Genomic DNA, 19,785 nt, shown 5'->3' with positions numbered 1-19,785 from the left:
TCAGTGAACCATTCTTTATCTCGGTCTCAGTACATTGAATTTAAACTCTGAAGCTCTCCAGGTTCAGTTTGCTATAAAACTGCCACTCTCTGGCTTTTAAATTTATCATTTAAATGCAAATTGGTATAAAAAAAATAGGGTAGATGAAAGTGAAAAGAGATCAGATGTTATCTTATTAAGTCAGCATTTCATTAGGCAATTGATTTAGATTCATTTCAAAATGCAGTCCTATGAGATAGTTTTACTTATTTATTTATTTATTTATTTAACTAATGCTACTATATCAGAAAAATCATCAAATGGATTTATAAAGTATTCTTTCATTTGACAGCTTGAGAGAACCATAATGCTAGGTTGGAACCTATTGACAGATTCTAATAAGTGAAAACTCAGGCACTGTAAAGAAATTGACAATTTTCGAGACCCATGGTTCATTAACTTTCAAGGGTCATACTTAAAATATGCATTATTAAAAAATCATCTCCCAGAGAAGGAGTGTCTTCTCTTAGAGAATAGCCCCCTGCCTCCCAAAAATGAGACCTATGGATATGTAAAAACAGTGAGTTAGAAGGTTTCATTGGGTTTGTTCTAAATAAAATTCAACTGTAGAGATTATTTATGGTGTGCTATCCTTGGAAATCACTTGAAGATAGAAATATTAAAATGTCAATTAAATAATGATTGATACGGTTAATAATTCTAAATGGTTTAAAAGTATTATTACTCTCCTGGTTTCATCACAGTGAACTATTTATTAAATTTAACAATATGCACACTACTCTATAAACACTATTTACAGCAGATATTAAAATAGACCTTTTTAAATCTATTTTGAAGGATTTAAATTTGGACTATGGGAAAATACATATATAAATATTCTTTGTAAATTATAAAAATTTATAAAAATAAATTATATTAAATATAAATATTAAACACATACATAAATATTCTGTTTAATACAGAGAGTTAGATAAAGGAAGCCAGGTGAAGTCACATTTGGGTAGTAAAAAGGGACAGATCCACTGGGACTGATGTCAAAAACCTCAAAAGGGAGATTCTAAATCTTGACTGCAAATTAGAATGACATTTGAAGAATTTTTAAAAATTATGATGCCCAGCCATATTCTAGTACATTCAAATAAGAATTTCTGGGAAAGGAATCAGGCTTCAGTATTTGTTAATGCTCTCACAGTCAGTCAGTTTGGCACCCAAGGTTGAGAACCATTGCCTTAAAGATTAAACAGGGTTTACAACTGCATGGAAATTGTTCTTTGACTAGGTGTAACTTAAGCAAGTTGGCAGTCTCCTACAGTCATGTGCTTCAGTGATCTTAAGTGGTACATGTGCAAGGCATTAAGTGATTATCTGTCACTGAGGGAGAAAATTATTCTTTCTCCCCTCCATTATCTTTCTATCCTCTGATGACTTCAAAGAGAAAAGACCTCATCTGTTGCTGGTGGCTCTTTAATACATCTCTGTACTTATTTATCTCCCTTTCAAATCAAAGAATAGGCTCAGGCCCAGGGTCTTCATCTAGTATAGCCTAGAATTTAATAACATAGTTTCATATTTCTCACTTAAGATTGTCTTCCAGCAAGTAATACTGATTTAAGTGCTATAAAATTTACTTTGTTCGTTATTTAAAGGGAGCAAATGTAAATAAACATAAAACAAATAATAGTACACATTATACTCATATATGGAAAAAGTCACAAGGGTAGTTCTTAGATGACTATGCTTTGGGCAGCCCTACTGTTAACGTAAGGGGTATCCAAATGTTGTATCATGAGTCTGGGCCATAATTGTGCCTCCACCACTAATTAATTTTATGATTTTGGAAAAACTACCCATTCTCTTCTCTGGGCCTCATTTTCCTCATTCATTAAACAAGGCCATTAACCTATATTGCTGGCGTTCTTCTATAAGCTTAGGAAGCAAGTAGGGCTTGCCCTCTGAATTTACCTTGTTGACATCCAGGCGCATCTTCTCGTTGTTGGCACTGGCAGCTTTCTCAGCTGCTTTCTTTTGGCGTTGGGGTCCCCTCCCAAAAAAGATGTAGTTGACCAAAGCATATTCCAGAAGGGCCATGAAAACAAAGACAAAGCACCCCATCAGGTACATGTCAATGGCCTTCACATAGGGGATTTTAGGGAGCGTCTCCCGCAGGTGGGTATTGATCGTGGTCATTGTAAGGACAGTTGTAATTCCTGAAAAAAAAAAAAATGACAGAGTTAAAAGAATAACATCCCTGCTTCCTTGCTGTTTTCATCATAGTTGCAAAGGTTTATTGTACTCTTTCACTCATTCATGTATGCCACAAAATACTTTCTGGGTACTGATTATATACCTGTGCTGTGATAGACCCTGGAGGCCATTTAAATCATGAATTTATAGTAAAATTAATCACTTGGAAACTTTTCCTTTATTTATATTTTTATATTTACAGTTAGATATCTGGTGAGGGGCTAGAGATGTGAATTAAATGCCACAGCAGACGTCTGTATAGGGTGAATGTTGAGGATATTGAGAAGACCCTAGGTGAGCCTCATGATGCAGCAGAAGAGGTCAGGAGATGGAGACTCTGGATCTGAGTCCTGAAGGATGAGTGGGAGATACCCAAGCGATCAAGGATTTAGAGCTCAAGGTGTGGTAGAGAGAGATTTTATAAAGGTATGTTTTGTGTGTAGAGGAGAAAGAATATGGTCTATCAAAACCATTTCAAGGAAGTGAATGGGGTACATTATAGGATATGACGGGAAGCATGGTGAGGAGAGTGAAGATTAAGTAATGCTGCATAATGGAGAGCCATATATACAGAGCCTAACTGGGGAGTCTGAACTTAAAACCGAAGGTGAGTTGGGGCCATTGACCAGCTTCAAGCAGGGAAGCAAGGTACAGATTGTGTTTAGGACAATCACTCTGTTACTCATGTGAATGATAGAAGGAAAGCATACAAGACAGGAATGAAGAATACCAGCTATTAGTTTTTCAGAATTATCTAAGTGATACAGAGAAAATAAATTAAAACAATCACAATAGTACTGAAATGAGTGAATGCATTATATAGATAATACAGACAAATGACTATAAAAACATCAAAGCTGGAAATGATGGATAACAGAGAGGTCAGTGTGTAGCCCTTGTGTTTCTGGATTGGGCAGCTGGGCACGTAATGCACAATAAACAGCATAGAAGCATTTTAAGATTATGGGACATGGCATACTGGGTCAGGTTATAATTGTTCATTCCACTGAGTGGTCATCACCAAGAGTGAAGAGTAGTTTCCCTCTACAATTGGAAGGTATGCTGGGTAAAAGCACTGGGAGTCCAAAGTCCTGAGTATGGCAAGGTCCAGTTTTGCAGCAAAATAATGATGTAAAAATAGAGCCCAGAGATCAAGATCACACAGATGGGAATTGTATGATCAACATTTGAATAGGGATCTTTCTGACTCAGAAAGCGGAGTTAAATTTCTTGTCTATGATTTTTTGGAAGTATAAGTTCTCTGATTTAATTTTGTTGCTCTAAAAAGATAATTTTTGTATTGTTTTCTACATGCTCATAAAATAGCTATAGAAAAAATAAATTTGCCCATCTAATTCTGAGCAGGGCCAGAAAAACTCTGTTTTTGCTTTAGGTATTTTAGAATTTTTGTATCTTTTTTATAATATCAGTCATTTTGAACACTTCCCAGTTTCATTTATCTTTTCATTATTTCAACTGCAGGGTACCCTGTTCAACATGTATGTCATAAAACTGACAGTGCTGATTTTGCTTTTTATCTCAATCTTATTTTAAGATATTTCTGACCAAGAAAAAATTACTCACATCAAAAGGCATTTTACAAATTTCTTTTAAAAAGTGAATAATTTTTTATTCCTGTAATAAACATAAAAATGACATCAGACTCTTCACTTTGGAATAAGAGGATATTTACAAATTCTATTCATTACTTTATTCAGCAAATATTTACTGAAAATCATTCATTGTATGAGATATCACAGGTATAATGGAAGCAAAATTAGATATGGACCTTTCTTCAATGTATCTTTCAATACCATGAAGAAAAAGGACATCACAAACCAAATAAATATAAATTATAACTGCACTGGTCTACAAAAGGAAGTTCTTTAGTATTTAAGAGAATATATCACAGGGCACCAGACCTAGTCCAGGAGGTCATTACTTCTCCTTTCTGTTCTTGAATCACCACAATCTAATCTTAACAGAGCAGCCAGAGTTATCCCTTTCAATCTGAAATCAAATCGTGTCACGTCTTCACTCAGTGACTCTCTAATTTCATTCAGAATAAAAGCAAAACTTTCATCATGACCCTGGAACTGCTTCATAATCTTGCAGTTCCCTCTCTCCAACATTATCTTGACCCCTGAACTCTCTCTTGCTTTCACTTCACTGGCCACCTTGCTGACATCCTTGGCACTTTCCTACCTCAGGTCATTTGTAGTCGGCCAGAATATTCCCATCTAGACATTTAAGTGAGTTTGTCTCCTTGAAGTCTTAGTTTCATTGGTAATTTCTGAATGGAGTTTACAATGATTATTGTAAACTGCACCCTCTGGCATATCCAACCCTTACCTTGCGTATTTCCCTCTATAGACATACTGTATTACATAGCTCACACATTATAAGCAAAATAAATTTATTGTCTTTTTACTGCTACCGTATCTTCCAGAAGAGTGCTGCTTTATCTTTAGTGTCTAATATGCTTGGCACATAGTAGGTGTTCAACAAATATTTGTGGAATGAATAAATGAATGACTTTTCTAAGGAAGTGATGATTGGATTGGGATATCACAGTGGAGGAGTTAACAGCCCAACATTTTAAAGGGCTTAGTCAGAAATTGAAATAATAAAAACTGTGTAAAAGATCATAATTTACTATATCTGAAGTTAGTACCATAAAAAATGTTCATGAAATATAATTTATTCTCTTCCTCTGGTGTTATAAGGGGGGAAAAAAAAGCAAGCATAAGATAAACGATGCTGTGAATAATTTCCCAGCAATCTTACTTTGTTGTCTTCTGTCCTCTACCATGCTACTCCAAAATCTTAATAAGACTTTAGAAGTATTTTTAGTTATCTGATAGTTACATAATACATTTCCTTGTCTTCAGCTCAGAGAGATTAAAAAAAAAAAAAGATGGAAGGGAGCTCTTTCCAGGTAAGGAAGCACCAATGCAAATTAAACAATTATCAGGTAGTATTACATGAACTATGCTTCAATAAAAATATCAAATTGATGGGAATAATCTCATTACTTACTGTTATATGGTTAACTAAATTTGACATGAAAGAATTTTAATTTGTATTTAATTGATTTAATGCTGAATCAGATAACCCAAAGTCTCACAGCCAAATTCTTGTAATGCGCACAGTCCAGTCTTGTCATGCATCATAAATACCAGGGTAAGGAAAGGATGTGTGAGTGGACGTGCATGCACATACACACACACAAGCACACACATGTAGACACACAGAGTCAAGCTCCATAAGCAGTTAGAAAATGGCCTACCTAATGCCACTCTTGCAGCTGATGCATCATAATTAATCCAGAAGGACACCCAGGAGAGGATAGTGATCAGGATGGAAGGCATGTATGTTTGCAGAATAAAGTAACCAATGTTTCTCTTAAGCTTAAAGCTGAGGGACAACCTGGGATAGGAACCTAGAAAGGCAATTTTAGAACGTCATCATTATCAATCAATATTTATAGATAGTTTCCCTTTAAGGTCCATAAGTAGTTTGTATATCTTTCTTAAATTCAATTTTAGCTCCTGGTGAAGGGCACTTTCTTCTGCAAAAGTAGTATGAGAACACCGGGCTTTTAATTAGCAAGAGTCACTCGGTGTTGAGTACACCCACACTCCTGAGTAATTAAAAGAATTCCAGCTCTTCCCTGTTCAGCCTCCGGCACTGGATCAAAGACACTCATTCTCTACAACTATGAAGATAAAATAGTTTGGTATAGCCCCTTTGTTCCCCCTCAGCTGTTTCTCAACAAGGCTATCCTGTAAGATTTTTTGGTTTTGTATGTAAGAATAAGGCTGCAAAGTCTGATCATATTTTAGTAATTTCTTCCCAAGCCCCAGAATTCACTGTAATTCCGGGATCAATGACACGGCTTCAGGTATACAGCAACTCCCTAAAGTTCTGTGAAGGTTTTCACATGTATGGATCACACTTGTTTCTAATTCCATTGATTCCACCAGAGTGCTAAAGGGATTTCTGACCCATCGAACAGCAGAGAATCACTGGTTTCAAAGGATATTTATAAGAGACGAAACTAAAGGATCAGATTCCTGTAGCTAGGTCCTTCTATTGTGATGATCTGGGGAATTTCTCTTTAAAAAAGATATGTAGGGGCGCCTGGGTGGTTCAGTGGGTTGCCTTCGGCTTGTGTAGTGGTCTCAGGGTCCTGGGATCGAGCCCCGCATAGGGCTCTCTGCTCGGCAGGGAGCCTGCTTCCTCCTCTCTCTCTGCCTGCCTCTCTGCCTACTTGTGATCTCTCTGTGACAAATAGATAAATAAAATATTTTAAAAAATAAAAAAGATATGTAACTGAACATAGTCTTAGAATATAAAAAGTCACATTGATTAATAGTGTGTGGGGGGAGTGATATTCTTACTAATAGTGAAAGAAAGCCTATCTAGCCATCTTGGGCTCTATTAAGTGTCATAATACTGAAGTAAGAATATTTCAAGTATGAATTCATTTCTACAGTATTAGGGATCCAGAGGACCTCAAATTTAAGAAAAGTTTCTGTTGTTTATTTTTTAAAGCTAGAAGCTTCGTGTTCTTACGAAGTCATACAACTCTTACTTGAAGTAGCTTGCAGGAAAGAAAGTGCCTGAGTCCTTAGGATTAAAATGTACAGTTACAGTACTAGTTATTTCTGTGCCTGGGGAAATCATAAAAAGAAATATTCGTGTGGGTTTATTGTTTTTTTCCCCGTTAATGAGTATGTAGCAAAGTATTACTTTCCTGAGCTTTTTATTGTTGTTAAAATTTTGTGCTGATGGAACCAAATTTGACAACCTAAAGCCTCGATGCTGGAAGAGGAACATTGGAAAAGCATCAGGATAATCTCAACATCTGGAAGGGCTTTTAGCTCCAAAACAAGAGGTAAGGTTACATAAAGAAATTCTTAACCTTTGAGGAAAATGTGGAATTCTCTTCCTGACTTGACTCTTCCCAGTATTTTTCAAAGGATTATGAGGAGTACTGTAGAATGCATAAAGTTGGGGAAACAACTCTGACCTGGGTCTTTATTTCTCCTTGTGTTCTGTCTCTAACCATTAGTCCATTCTTGGTAGATGAGCAGAGTAGAACTAACCCCCTCAGCTTTGTTGGGAGTGGCTCCTGGGGAAAAAGTGTGTGGTTCCCAAATGAGTAATAAGCATGATGGGGTTCTGAAAGTTTGCAGCAGATCTAAATCTTCTAGTCATCATCTTTCCCTGGGGCCCAGTTGTGATATAAATAGACTCTTTTGCAAATTATGTGGAAGCCCCTTTTCCCTTAACCCGCTTCCCTGAAACAAACCTGTGGAAAAAACGACCTTCTTGGTGATAAGTTTGTAATCCACAATAGAGAACTGTGGAAGTTCAATCTTTGTTACTCCTGTTACTGCGTTATCATCCCCACGCCAGTAAAACTCAATGTCGTCTGTGGTATATCCATCTGTAAAAGAAATCACACACATACACACACGTATACAGATACACAAAACAAACAAAACAAAACAGAAAAAAATACTTGTTTAAAAGATTAACTATGTTAATGGTAACAGCCACAGCTAAAGGCTACTCTATTGGGTATCTCGCTAAGCACCTGAACTATATCACATTTAGTTTTCCCAACAGTCTCCTGAGAGGAATATAACTAAGCTCACTGGTGGCTGTAAAGGTTTAGTAAAATTAACAGCTTGCAAGTAGGAAATAGTATATGGTTCCAAACTGCATCTTGGTTCATCTGATTATGAATCTCATTTTTTCAAACATTATCACATTGTTACATGACCCTGGATGGTACTTTAAGTGAAGACAAAAGCAGAGAAAAATATCATTTAAGTTATCAGTGCAGTACCGAATGCTTCAAACTCCCCATATAAAATTTTTGAATTACAATATATCTGGTTTCAAATCAGAAGAGTAGTGATTACAAAGAAGTGAGTCATCTTTTTTTTAAATATTCATAGACATGATGTCCAAATTTGATTCTGCAGATCTAAATTCCAAAAAATACCCCCTCCCAATAACCTCAGTAATTCTATAGTTTTAAGGTGTAAATACAGATGTATTGTGTGCACTATAAACACACATTGCATTTAGAAGGCATGTTTCTACTCATTCAACAGTTATTTATTGAGCACCTACTACGTCCATCAGTACAAAGTTACTGGGGCTAGAGCTCTGCATAATAAAAACATGCTCTCTGTTTTAATGATACTTTCAATTCATGAGGCAGAGTAGAATAAGCACACATATCTTAATGACTAAGCATATATGTAACTGCAATGAATAGGCACATATTAGATTACAAATAGCAATATAGGGAAGCATGCAATGAAATCCAGTAAACATTAATATTTATAAACAATATACCCACTCCCTCAAGATCCCTCCTGTGAAGCATAAATTATATTGTATATCATATTTACTCCTCCAAAGAAATTTTGCATGCAGAGAGTTGAAAGTCTAGGAGGTAGGCAGGACAGATACTATAATCAAAATTTCGAAAATTTAATAGATCATACACCACCAACATTTTTATTAGCATGATCTCATTTGGAGCCATTCACTTTGTTAGAGAATGTCTTTCTTCTATGAAACTTTGATTTAAAAGTAAATTATTCATAATTTTAAAGGGAAGTCCAGGTATAAAGTGAATGGCACAGTACAAAGATTCTTTTCATTCTCCCTTAATCTACCCCATTAATAGTCTCTCTCCAATCTTAAGAACTAAAGTATCTGTCCCAAAGGATAACTGTTGTTCTCTGTGATTGCAACTTTCTTAAAGTGGCCATGGGAATCTTCACCATCCAGGACTTCATCTCAAATATAATCCCATTTCTCAATGTTTTTTGGCACACATCTCTCAGTTATGAAATAGTTTAGTCAATGACAATCCCACGTTTAAAAAACAAAGATTTTATTTATTTATTTGAGAGAGACACAGAGAGAGCACAAGCCAGGGGGAGGAGCAGAGGGTGAGGGAGGAGCTGACTCCATGCTAAGCAGGGAACAGGATGTGGGGTTCAATCCCAGGACCCTGGCATCATGACCTGAGCTTAAGGCAGATGTTCAATCGACTGAGCCACCCAGGCGCCCCTGACAATCCCACCTTTGATAAGATAGTTTAAAATAATAAAAGAGATTAAGAGTCACTTATGGTTTGTCTCCCTCCCAATCCCATCTTGTTTCATTTATTCTTCTCCTACCAAAAATAAATAAATAAATAAATAAAAATAAAAAAAAAATAAAAGAAGGGCAATTAATTCTTAGAATCAAGCTAGCTAGTTAGAAATGCATTGTAAAATTGGATTTGTGGTATATAAACATGAAAGAAGGTATTTATGAAACAAGAAGTCCATAGTTTTCTAAGGGAAAAAAAAGTGTCGAATGCGGCCGTCTTCAAAAGAGAATGAGAGTTAGTCAACTCTTACATTTTCAATAAAGAACTAAGTCTAAATTAGCGAAGAATGTTTCTGGTCCTCCAGCTTCCTTAGCTCGCTTTTACCTCACTTGTTCATTGCTACAAACCTTATCACAGAAGCCCTCTGTAGGCAGAAGCCTGGGAACATCTGTGGTGTTTCAATACAGTTGTATAGGAGTTGCTTAATAATTGCTTAATAGGTAATAATGTTATTACTGAATATAGCTTTTGTCAAAATGCCAGCTGTTTGACAAAGTGCTTTCTCGATAATACTTGGAGAGGAGAGGCATTTGGGATATATTGTTGAATTAATACATTAATTATCTACTACCTGTGTGGATTTGGGTGATGGTTGCTTATCTGGATGCTTGGCGTTGTGGAGGTATTGATCATGTTTATACTTCTGTCTCCTGCTTCTAATATGTTACCTACAAAGAGCTATATTAAATAAATATCTTCTGAGTGAATTAAAAAAAAAAAAAGTTACCCAATGATAACATAGCCCTTAAGAAAAATCCAAAGGGGGCTGCCTGGGTGGCTCAGTCGGTTGAGTGTCTGCCTTTGGCTCTGGTCATAATCCCAGGGTCCTGGCATCAAGTCCCACATCAGCCTCTTTCCTCCCTGGGAAGAATGCTTCTCCCTCTACCTGCTGCGCCCCCTGCTTGTGCTCACTCTCTCTATCTCTGACAAATAAATAAATAAAATATTAGTGTATGTGCTGCCAAAGCAAGCACTAAATAAATAAAATCTTAAAAAAAAAAAGAAAAATCCAAAGATTCTTCATTATGTATTTATCTTTATGTAATAATTCAGCAAGTTGCTTAACATCCCTCTGTCCTCCATTTTAATTCTGTAAACTGTAACAACAACAATAATAAAAGTTACTTCACAGAGTTGTTTTGCAAGAAAAATGCATTGTCCCTTATAAAATGCTTACAATAGTACCTGGTAGATAACGCTCAAAAAGTTAGCTTGTACTTTTTCAAATAAGAATTATTTAAAATGAATTAAAAACTTATATTCAGTTGCATGTCACTTTGCTTCTATTTCATGAACACATCAATGCATTTACACAATGAGAAAATTGGGTGTTCAATGATATAGAACCCTCCAAGGTGTTTAGAAGTTGAAAATGAAACATCTGAAGTTTATTCTGATATCTAAGATTTTGGAATTGACATAATGGAACAGCACATTGTAATACTTCTTGGTTACTGCTGATCTTAAAAATCCCAATCTTCTTGACTTCATTTTGGGTTAACCAAGTGTAGAATGTTGTCAATGGACAGCAAATGTATGCTCTTGCATCACCGATTTCTGAAGATGAAAGACCAACAATCCATGACAGTGCCAGGGTGGTCAAGTTCACAAACCAGCTCAGTATACTGTGTAGGATAATCTGAAAGCAGATCTAGTTTTTCTCCTCCTCCTCCTCCTTCCCCTCCTCCTCTTTCTCTTTCTTCCTCCTCCTTTCCCCCTCCCTCTCCCCTCCTCGTCCTCCTCCTCCTCCTCCTCTTTTTCTTCTTCATCTCCATCTTCTTGGAAGAAATATTTAACAGCCTCTCAAAATGATTAAAAAATAAGACATATGCAAATATACCTGACTTTTACAGCTTTCATAATATTAATGAGTGAAAAAATAATTAGATATCTTTTAAAAGATATCAGAAGGAGGAGATGCACTGAAGCTTCTCATTAATGTCTTGCAAATTAAATTCATCTTTTATATTTTATTCATGGGATTCCAGAAACTGAGTCATTAAATTGTATTGTTATCATTAAAAACATAACCCACATAACTTCAAATGGCCTATGAATAAACCAAAATATAAATTCACTGGAATTTACCTGAAGGAATTAAAACTATATACAATGTTAAAGTTTTTGATCAGTTTAGATAAACATGTAAATTTAAAAATCTATATATGAATGACATATATGTTTTCTTTTAAATATTGATAAAAATATATACTATATGAGATCTAAGAAGCAGATAGGCCATGTTAAAAACATTCACATAATAACTGAACATGTTCTTAAAATTGTGACATGATCTTATTACATAACATGGCATTTTAAAAAGTTGTTTTTCAACTCTTTAGTGTCAGTCTACTTGTCTATTTTGTTATCTACTAAATTAATATTTCATGTTAAAAGAATTTTACTGTGTAGGGAATATGAACCTATACCAAGATATTAAATGGGGGCTGGTGAGAACATTTAGAAGAAATTAATTATCAATGCCATTATTTTTTTTCCTAGTAAGAAATTAAAGTGACTTAATGTTCTCTTGTTATTTATTTAAACTTTGCTCCCCAATTGGACTATTATACATTCTAGGGTAATTATCTATTTTCTATCTCCCATTGTAGCCAAGTAGCGATAGTAAATAATAGTTGCTTTATAGATTTCATTTATTTATTTACTTGAGAGACAGAGAGCATCCACCCATGAGGTGGGGAGGGGGCACAGGGAGGGACAGAGGGAGAGGGAATCTCAAGCAGCCTTGGATGTGAGCTGAGAAGGAGGTGGGTCTAGATCTCATGACCTTGAGATCATGACTCTGAGATCATGACCTGAGCCAAAATCAAAAGTAGGAGATTTAAACGACTGAGTCTCCCAGGTGTCCCTGTAGTTGTTTTAAACTGTTAATTCTCAATCATCATAACCAATTGGTGATGTTTGAGAATTATGGGCTAGTATTATTGGGACAATCCACTCTAGTCCTTGGATGTTTTCGATTTTTTTAAGGGTTGTCTTATTTCAAATTTTCTGCCCTCTTATGTAACTATCAGAGTGCTTTTTTTTTTTTTTAAGATTGTATTCATCTATTTGAAATACAGAAAGCAAGAGTGAATGAGAGAGAGAGAGAGAGAGAAAAGAATGGGGGAGGTGATAGAGGGAGAGGGAAAAGCAGACTCCTTGCCAAGCAGGGAGCCTGACATGGCGCTTGGTCCCATGACCCTGGGATCATGATCTGAGCCAAAGACAGACACTCAATAGACTGAGCCACTCAGGTGCCCCACTATCACAACACTTTAAAAGCTTTTTTGAATTGGACACCTCATTGTAAAAATTTTAGCATGTCACTCTCCTAATAGTATTTAAAATTTTATGTAGTAACTGTTAACAGTATATAAGTAACTATAATTAAAACTTAATTTACATTCTGGGGAACACTAATCCTGTGATGTGCCTCATGGAACAGGGTTCTACAGTAAATGTATTTGGGAGTACCTACAAATTTGGGGCAGTCTCTTATAGTCACAAACCTTTAGCACAGTACACATCAGAATATCCTTCAATAAAGAATTTGCTTAATATTACTTATCCTTGGCAATTCGACTAGACACATTGTTTTTTCAGAATATAAAGAATATTCACACAGTGTAATGACTCTATAAAATGCTAGAGCTATTCACACGTTTTAGGGTGTTCTAGTTATGTTCCTAAGTAAGTACCTGAGAACATAGTCCCTTGGAACCATATCTTATTCTTTAGTGGATTAAAATAATTTTTTTTCCCTCCAAAAATTTCCAGAAGAGAAGAAAAACATTTGCAATAACAACAGAGATCAAACTGCCTTTTAAGGCAAACAAACACTTCAGGGAAGTAGCATGACCAAATGTGCAACAAAAAAGCAAGCTTTGTCTCGTGACTAATGCAATGACCACAATTAGAAGTCTATCAGTGCACAGTCAGAATGGATGTCCCTCTATACAGAGTCCTGTATGTTGTGCAAAGGAGCAAGACTGAGTACAATCGATGCCAATTAGTTGTGAGGATTTTTCAAAAGGGAGAGAGAGAAACTCACTTGTCAGCTATAACTCTTTAAATTCAGCAAAGAAAGGATTCCAAAGACACTCTGAGTGATTGCTCTGACTCCTTAATTGCATCTTATTCTTTATTCTCCTCTTTAGATGGACTGCTAGACACAAATGTCCTGCTATCAAATCATTTCTCAGCCTTGAAGCTCAAAATAATCGGCCTAGGGTAGGTCGGACTTGATTACCAAGTGGCATCTTGGTAAGAAACACCATTAAGTCATGGTCTGGCATTCAACTCCTACATCAAAGATAACCTATTTTTTTTTAACGCATTTTAAAATTCAAATCCTTTGTAAGAGGATTGAAATTGATCATAATCAAGTAAAATGTTAGATTCTGTGTTCTAAAGATAATTTCTCTTTTTGGATTTCATTGCAAAACTCAGTAATTGTGGTCTTTGTATGAAAGCAGAGAGCTCTGGTTGCTGTTCCTGTTAAGTGTAACTCCATGATGTGTTTCTTAAGCTTCCTTATGTTTGTAGCTCGAGCAATTAAGCTGATGCTCCAGGTAAGAGAAACCATTAATAATAAATAATAATGATAATTATATTATAATAATAAAAATAGCTACAACAATAATAGCAACTGCCATTTCAGAGCCCTTATGTGACAGACACTGCCTTAAACTCTACATGGTTCTGTCTAGAACCATATAAACTAGACTGGATTTTGGTTACCAGGATTATTCCCCTTTATTCAACCCTGTTTCTCCCATATGCACGAACCCTAAGTCCTGAAATCACATAGAAGAGGCAAAGAACTATTGGCTAAGAAGACAGACCAGTACTTCTCAGATGTAACATGCACAGAAATTATGGAAATCTTATTAAAATGCAATACAAATGTAGTAATCCAAAGGGGCAACTGCACCCCAATGTTTATAGCAGCAATGTCCACTATAGCCCAACTATGGAAAGACCCCATTGACAGATGTCCATAAATACATGGAAGGCAGCTATGCTCACCACTATACGACCAACACTGTCTGTCCATCCACACATGAATGTGTATATATATATATATATATATATGTATGTATGTATGGGAATATTATGCATCAGAAAGTGAATTATTATTCATTCCAAAAAAGGAATATTATTCATCAAAAGATGAAATCTGCCATTTGCAATGATGTGGATGGAACTATAGGGTATTGTGCTAACCAAAGTCAGTCACTCAGAGAAAAGACAATTACCATATGATCTCACTGATACATGGAATTTGAGAAATAAGGCAGAGGATCATAGGGGAAGAGAGGAAAAAAACGAAACAAGACAAAACCAGAGAGGGAGTCAAAACGTTAGAGACTCTTAATCTCAGGAGACAAACTGAAGGTGGCTGGAGTGGATGTGGATTTGAGGATTTGGGCGGCTGGGGGTGGACACCCGGGAGTGTCTGTGTTGTAGTAAGCACTATGTATTGTGTAAGACTGATGCATCACAGACTTGTACCCCTGAAACAAATACTGCATTATATGTCCATGATAATAAGAACACAAAAGTTGGAGAAAACAGAAAAAAGAAAAATAAAATGCAATGTGAACTAGGCTTAAGTAGGTGGAACCTGGGATTCTGTGGTTCTAATAAACTTCCAGGCAAGGCAGATGGTGTTTGCCACATGGATCACCTCAGCAGAGCAAGTGATTAGGAGAATGCTGCTGAGAGGACAGCATTTACCTTGCCATGGGAGTCCGGCAAGGGATGTCTGGTATCTAGTGTGACCAAGAGACAAACAATGTTTCTTCTGAACCAAGGTTTTATTAGCTCCAAGATAAAAATATTTTCTCCCAGCTCTGTCTCTCTTATAAGAGAGGAGAGGAGATGTTTCTGATGTTCTCTCTCTAGCAGTCTAATTCTCTTCAATAATCTACAGCGTACAATCACCAGTAGCCCAGAACAGAGAGATGGAGCCAGGTCTAAATGGTTTCTGCACATCTGTATTCACATCAGATTTGGCTTTTTTTTTTTTTAACTCCTAAACCTTTTATTTTTTATTTTTTAAATTTTTAAATTTTTTTATTAATATATAATGTATTATTAGCCCCAGGGGTACAGGTCTGAATCGCCAGGTTTACACGCTTCATAGCACTCACCATAGCACATACCTTCCCCAAGGTCTATAACCCCACCACCCTCTCCCTACCCTCCTCCCCCGGCAACCCTCAGTTTGTTTTGTGAGATTAAGAGTCTATTAGTCACATCAGTTTTATTTGAATATTTAGGGTGAAGAATAGTCCACTCTGGCATCAGATCTGACTTCTGTTCATATCCATCAATAGACTTGTTAACAGCCTTCAGGATTCCCCCTTCTTCTAGTCTGTGCTACATACGCTGCTCTTATACCTCACTCACAAACAGGTTAATGTGTCATTTCCATGCCTTAAAAACACATAACAAGACAGAAAACAAAAATGTGGGGAAATGTCTTTATGGCCTTCTCAACAAGTCCAGATTTAAAAGCTAATTCTTCATTCAGGCATTCAAGACTCTATCACAGGGCTTCTAGCCACCTCAAAGCCTCATCTTCTGTTATACTTCTTGCTCTTTCTAAGTTCCACCCATACTCTTTTGTAGTCCTTTGGTCTCCAAGCCTTGGTCCAAGTGATTTCAGTGAACCGAAATATTTTCCCCAATCATATCAAATTTCTGTACAATTTCAGGGTCCATCTCAACTTTCACCTCTCCCAAGATCATCTTGTCTTTCCTTCCTCAAGTTTTCACAGCATGCTGCTTGAATTTCTACTCATAGAGTTGTCACAGCCAGTTTGCCTGAGAAGGTATGTAGATGTGTTGTTCCCAGCCACCAGACTACCCTGGAGGGTGAGGAACCAAGTTTCTCTGTGGCCTGTGTCCTCTTAATAAGGGTCTTAAACTGAGGGAGGCACTCACACAAGATTGCTGCATTGAATTGTCCACATACTAACCCTCTGGCTGTGGTTCACCAGATCCCACTTCTGAGAATGTTGGGATGAGCAGATGCTACTTGCTGAACTGCAAGGTAGTCGGACTGCAAACGTGAGCATCATTAGAAATTTGTGGAATTCCCAGGCACCAGCCTTAGAGTCACTAAAAGAAAGGCAGTGCCATTGGTACTAGTCCATAAGAGGCAGCTGCTAAGTTGAAACAAAGGCCATGGTGTCAAAAGAAGCTTCCTGGTGTTGCTGACTTTTAATATATATTATCATTCTGAGGTGAACAAGAGTTCCTTGGAATGGCCATGGGCCTCTGGTAACGACTTTCTCTGGGCTGACAGATTTTGAAAACCAAACTGCCATGGTAGTCTCCAGAGGCAGTCAATACCTACAGTGCAAATAAAATAGTGCTCCCTGGTGAAAAGGGGATTTAGTCAAATGGAAGAGTTTGTTAGCTCAAGAGTGAAAATGGAAGATATTTAAATTAACAAGGCCAATTGCATAGCCTAGGAGATACACACAGCTGTGTAATAAAAAGCTATCAAGTGTTACACCAACCCATCTGCTTTCTCATACGGGATGACAGAGAATGTGAAGGCCTAGCCTGTTGTTGCTGAAAGTGGTCGGAGCCTCTCCGTCTTACCCCATTCTCTCACACACCTTCGCTGTGACAGGCCTCAGCTGGGGAATCACACACCGAAGGATATCAGACCAGATGTTCTTGCAGAGGAATTTTTAGTCTGAATGACTGGCTGGTCTTTGAAACAGACTGTTAACATGTGTCTTGACAAATAAGAAAAAATAAAATTCATACTGCTTTTACTTTTTTAAGATTTTATCTACTAATTTGAGAGAGAGAGAGAGAGAGAGAGAGAGAGAGCGCATGAGGCGGGGGAGGGGCAGGGAGGTAGGGGGAACTGGAGAGAGAGAAGCAAGCTTCCCACTGAGTAGCTGAGCAGGGATCCCAGTGAGGTGGGGCTCCACAGATCATGACTCAAGCAGAAGCCAGACACTTAACGGACTGGGCCACCCAGGTGCCTCTTAATTCTATTTTTAAACTCCAGATGTGAGCCCCCTTCTTCTGAGCTTGCATAATAACCTGAAGTAGCACTAAATAAATTTAAATTATCTGGTAAGGAATCCATACACTATACTCAATTAGTATACTCAATTTAAACAGTGAGCATACATTTTTCAAATTGGTACCCATGACTTGGAGTGGAAAGGCGGTATATAGCAGATTATTAGTACATTTGCCAAGATGAGCCCGAATTATGTTTGGTGAAGGGCTTATGTGAACAGCAGGAGGCCTTGGGGGCTCATGCATGCCAGCTGCTCTTGAAAACATATATGCATAGTTAAATATGGCATTGCTATTTTGTTTAGGGGAGTCAGAATGAATTCAAGAGGTGATTTAATGCAAGGGAGTTTTAAAGTTGCTAAAATGTACTTCACAAGCATGATCTCATTTAATCCTTTTGAGGTGAAAACTGTTATCCCCAGTTTACAGATGAAGGAACTACAATTTAAAGAGGTTACGTGACTTTCTCAAATGTCAGAAATGGGAGTTAAACTAAATCCCCTTCAACATCAGGGTCCAATCCCTCCGTAACTACTTACTGCTATTCAAAGCCCTATTTTCAAATCATTCTGTAATATCACAAAAATATGTCTGTAATCATCTCCCTCACTGTATCAATACCTTTTTGCAATGTGACTCTGCAGCTACTCCCAAGAAAAGATAAGAGTATTTCTCTATACCCTGAATCTCAGCTGCCCTTGACACTTGTTTTAATCAAAGAAGTAAACATGGAGCCAGTTCTAAGCTGGGGCTAGTGAAGGTTTGGTAGCTCCCCCTCCCTCCCTTTTGGAATCCCACTGCCACTCTGTGCAAGGCCTTGCACAGCCTGCGGAGGAGGAGGGACATGTGGCCACTCACCCCCATCACAGCTGTCAGCCAGCTCCAAGCCCAACTGCGTGAGAACCACACATGCATGTGTGAGCCTGGCTCAGAGCCTCGCAGCTCACCTGCAGCTTCCTAAGCAATAATAAATAGTTCTGTTTGAATCCACTAGCTTTGGGGGTAGATTGTAAATTAGTTAAAGCTAATAGAGGACACTAGGTTCTGTAGAAAACAAAACAAACATCTTTCTTCACCTTCAGAGAATCTCTAACTGGATTCATAAGTACTATGGGCTCAGCCATATGGCATAACCCAAATCAGGAGACTTACCTAGATTCCTATCCCAGTAAGGCTACATACAGGCTGTAGGATTTGGGGCAAATCATAGAACTCAGTTTCTATACTTAAAAAATAAAATTTTTCTAAATAACAATCCTCAAATTTTTGGACTTAGAAGCTTTTTATATTAAAAAAATTATTGGGAGCTCCCAAAAGCTTTTGTTTAGGTGGATTATACCTACTGATGTATACTATGTTAGAAATTAAAACAGATATTTAAAAATATTTATTCATTCATTTAAAATAATAATGATCCTATTTACAGGCTAACATAAATGACATTTTTATGAATAGTCGTTATATTTTACAAAACACACACACACAAAGACTGGTATTGTTTTGTATATTTGTAAATTTCTTTAATGGCTGGCTTAACAAAAGACAGCTGGATTCTCATATTTGTTTCTGCATTCAGTGGTTGTGATAATTTGTTTCATGGAGCCTTTGGAAAACATGACTGTACATTTTGAAATAATGAAAGTGAAAAAAAGCAAATAAAGGCTTAGTATTTTTATGAAAGGAGCTTTAACCTTGAGGGCACTCTGAAAAGTTCTCAGCAACCCCCCAGCGCCCTTGTAGATCACAATTCAAGTCACTATTTAGAGGATATCTTATCTGAAATTTGGTTAAATTTAAGGAAAACTCCAAATAATTCATAATTTAAATTACTAAGGACTACCAAAAATTAGTAATTTTGTTTTTTTATAGTAGAAATAAAAAGGGACTTTGAAAATTAATTTTTATTCCTTAGACTAAATGTGTGTGTATGAAATTATATTTTTAAGATTGTATTTATTGATTTTTCAGAGACAGAGAGAGAGAGAGCATGAGCAGGGGCAGCTGCAGAGGGAGAGGGAAAAGCAGACTCCCTGCTGAGCAAGAAGCCCAATGCAGGACTTGATCTCAGGACCCAGGGATCGTGACCTGAGCTGAAGGAAGACACTTAACTGAATAAGCCACTCAGGCATCCCTGAAATTCTTGAAATTAAATGCAAATCATTTGGTTCTCCAGTGCAGTGAAATACATATTTTTTTTAAAAAGGAAGTTAATGCATTTGTATACAATTGAAGCTATTGTCCATCCCTATCGGACTATCAGTTTGGTGGAAGTTGTATATATGTGAATGCAATGA

The 19,785-nt window shown here is 36.9% G+C and overlaps 1 protein-coding gene across 5 annotated transcripts in view; it reads right to left on the bottom strand.

Moving 5' to 3' along the window:
- The window catches only part of GABRB2 (gamma-aminobutyric acid type A receptor subunit beta2), a 243,787-nt gene that overhangs the window by 41,937 nt on the left and 182,065 nt on the right, over positions 1 to 19,785 (bottom strand). For all 5 annotated transcript variants that reach the window (XM_082724355.1, XM_082724354.1, XM_082724357.1 and 2 more), the window contains 3 exons: positions 7,562 to 7,699; positions 5,534 to 5,686; positions 1,963 to 2,207 (listed from right to left, as the gene is read on the bottom strand). In XM_082724355.1, coding sequence (XP_082580481.1) covers positions 1,963 to 2,207; positions 5,534 to 5,686; positions 7,562 to 7,699 — 536 coding nt within the window. The remainder of the gene's footprint in view (positions 1 to 1,962; positions 2,208 to 5,533; positions 5,687 to 7,561; positions 7,700 to 19,785) is intronic.

This window comes from Mustela nivalis, assembly GCF_964662115.1.
Source record: "Mustela nivalis genome assembly, chromosome: 3".
In the NCBI taxonomy this organism is placed as follows: domain Eukaryota; kingdom Metazoa; phylum Chordata; class Mammalia; order Carnivora; family Mustelidae; genus Mustela; species Mustela nivalis.
This window is presented reverse-complemented; position numbering and strand designations above follow the sequence as displayed.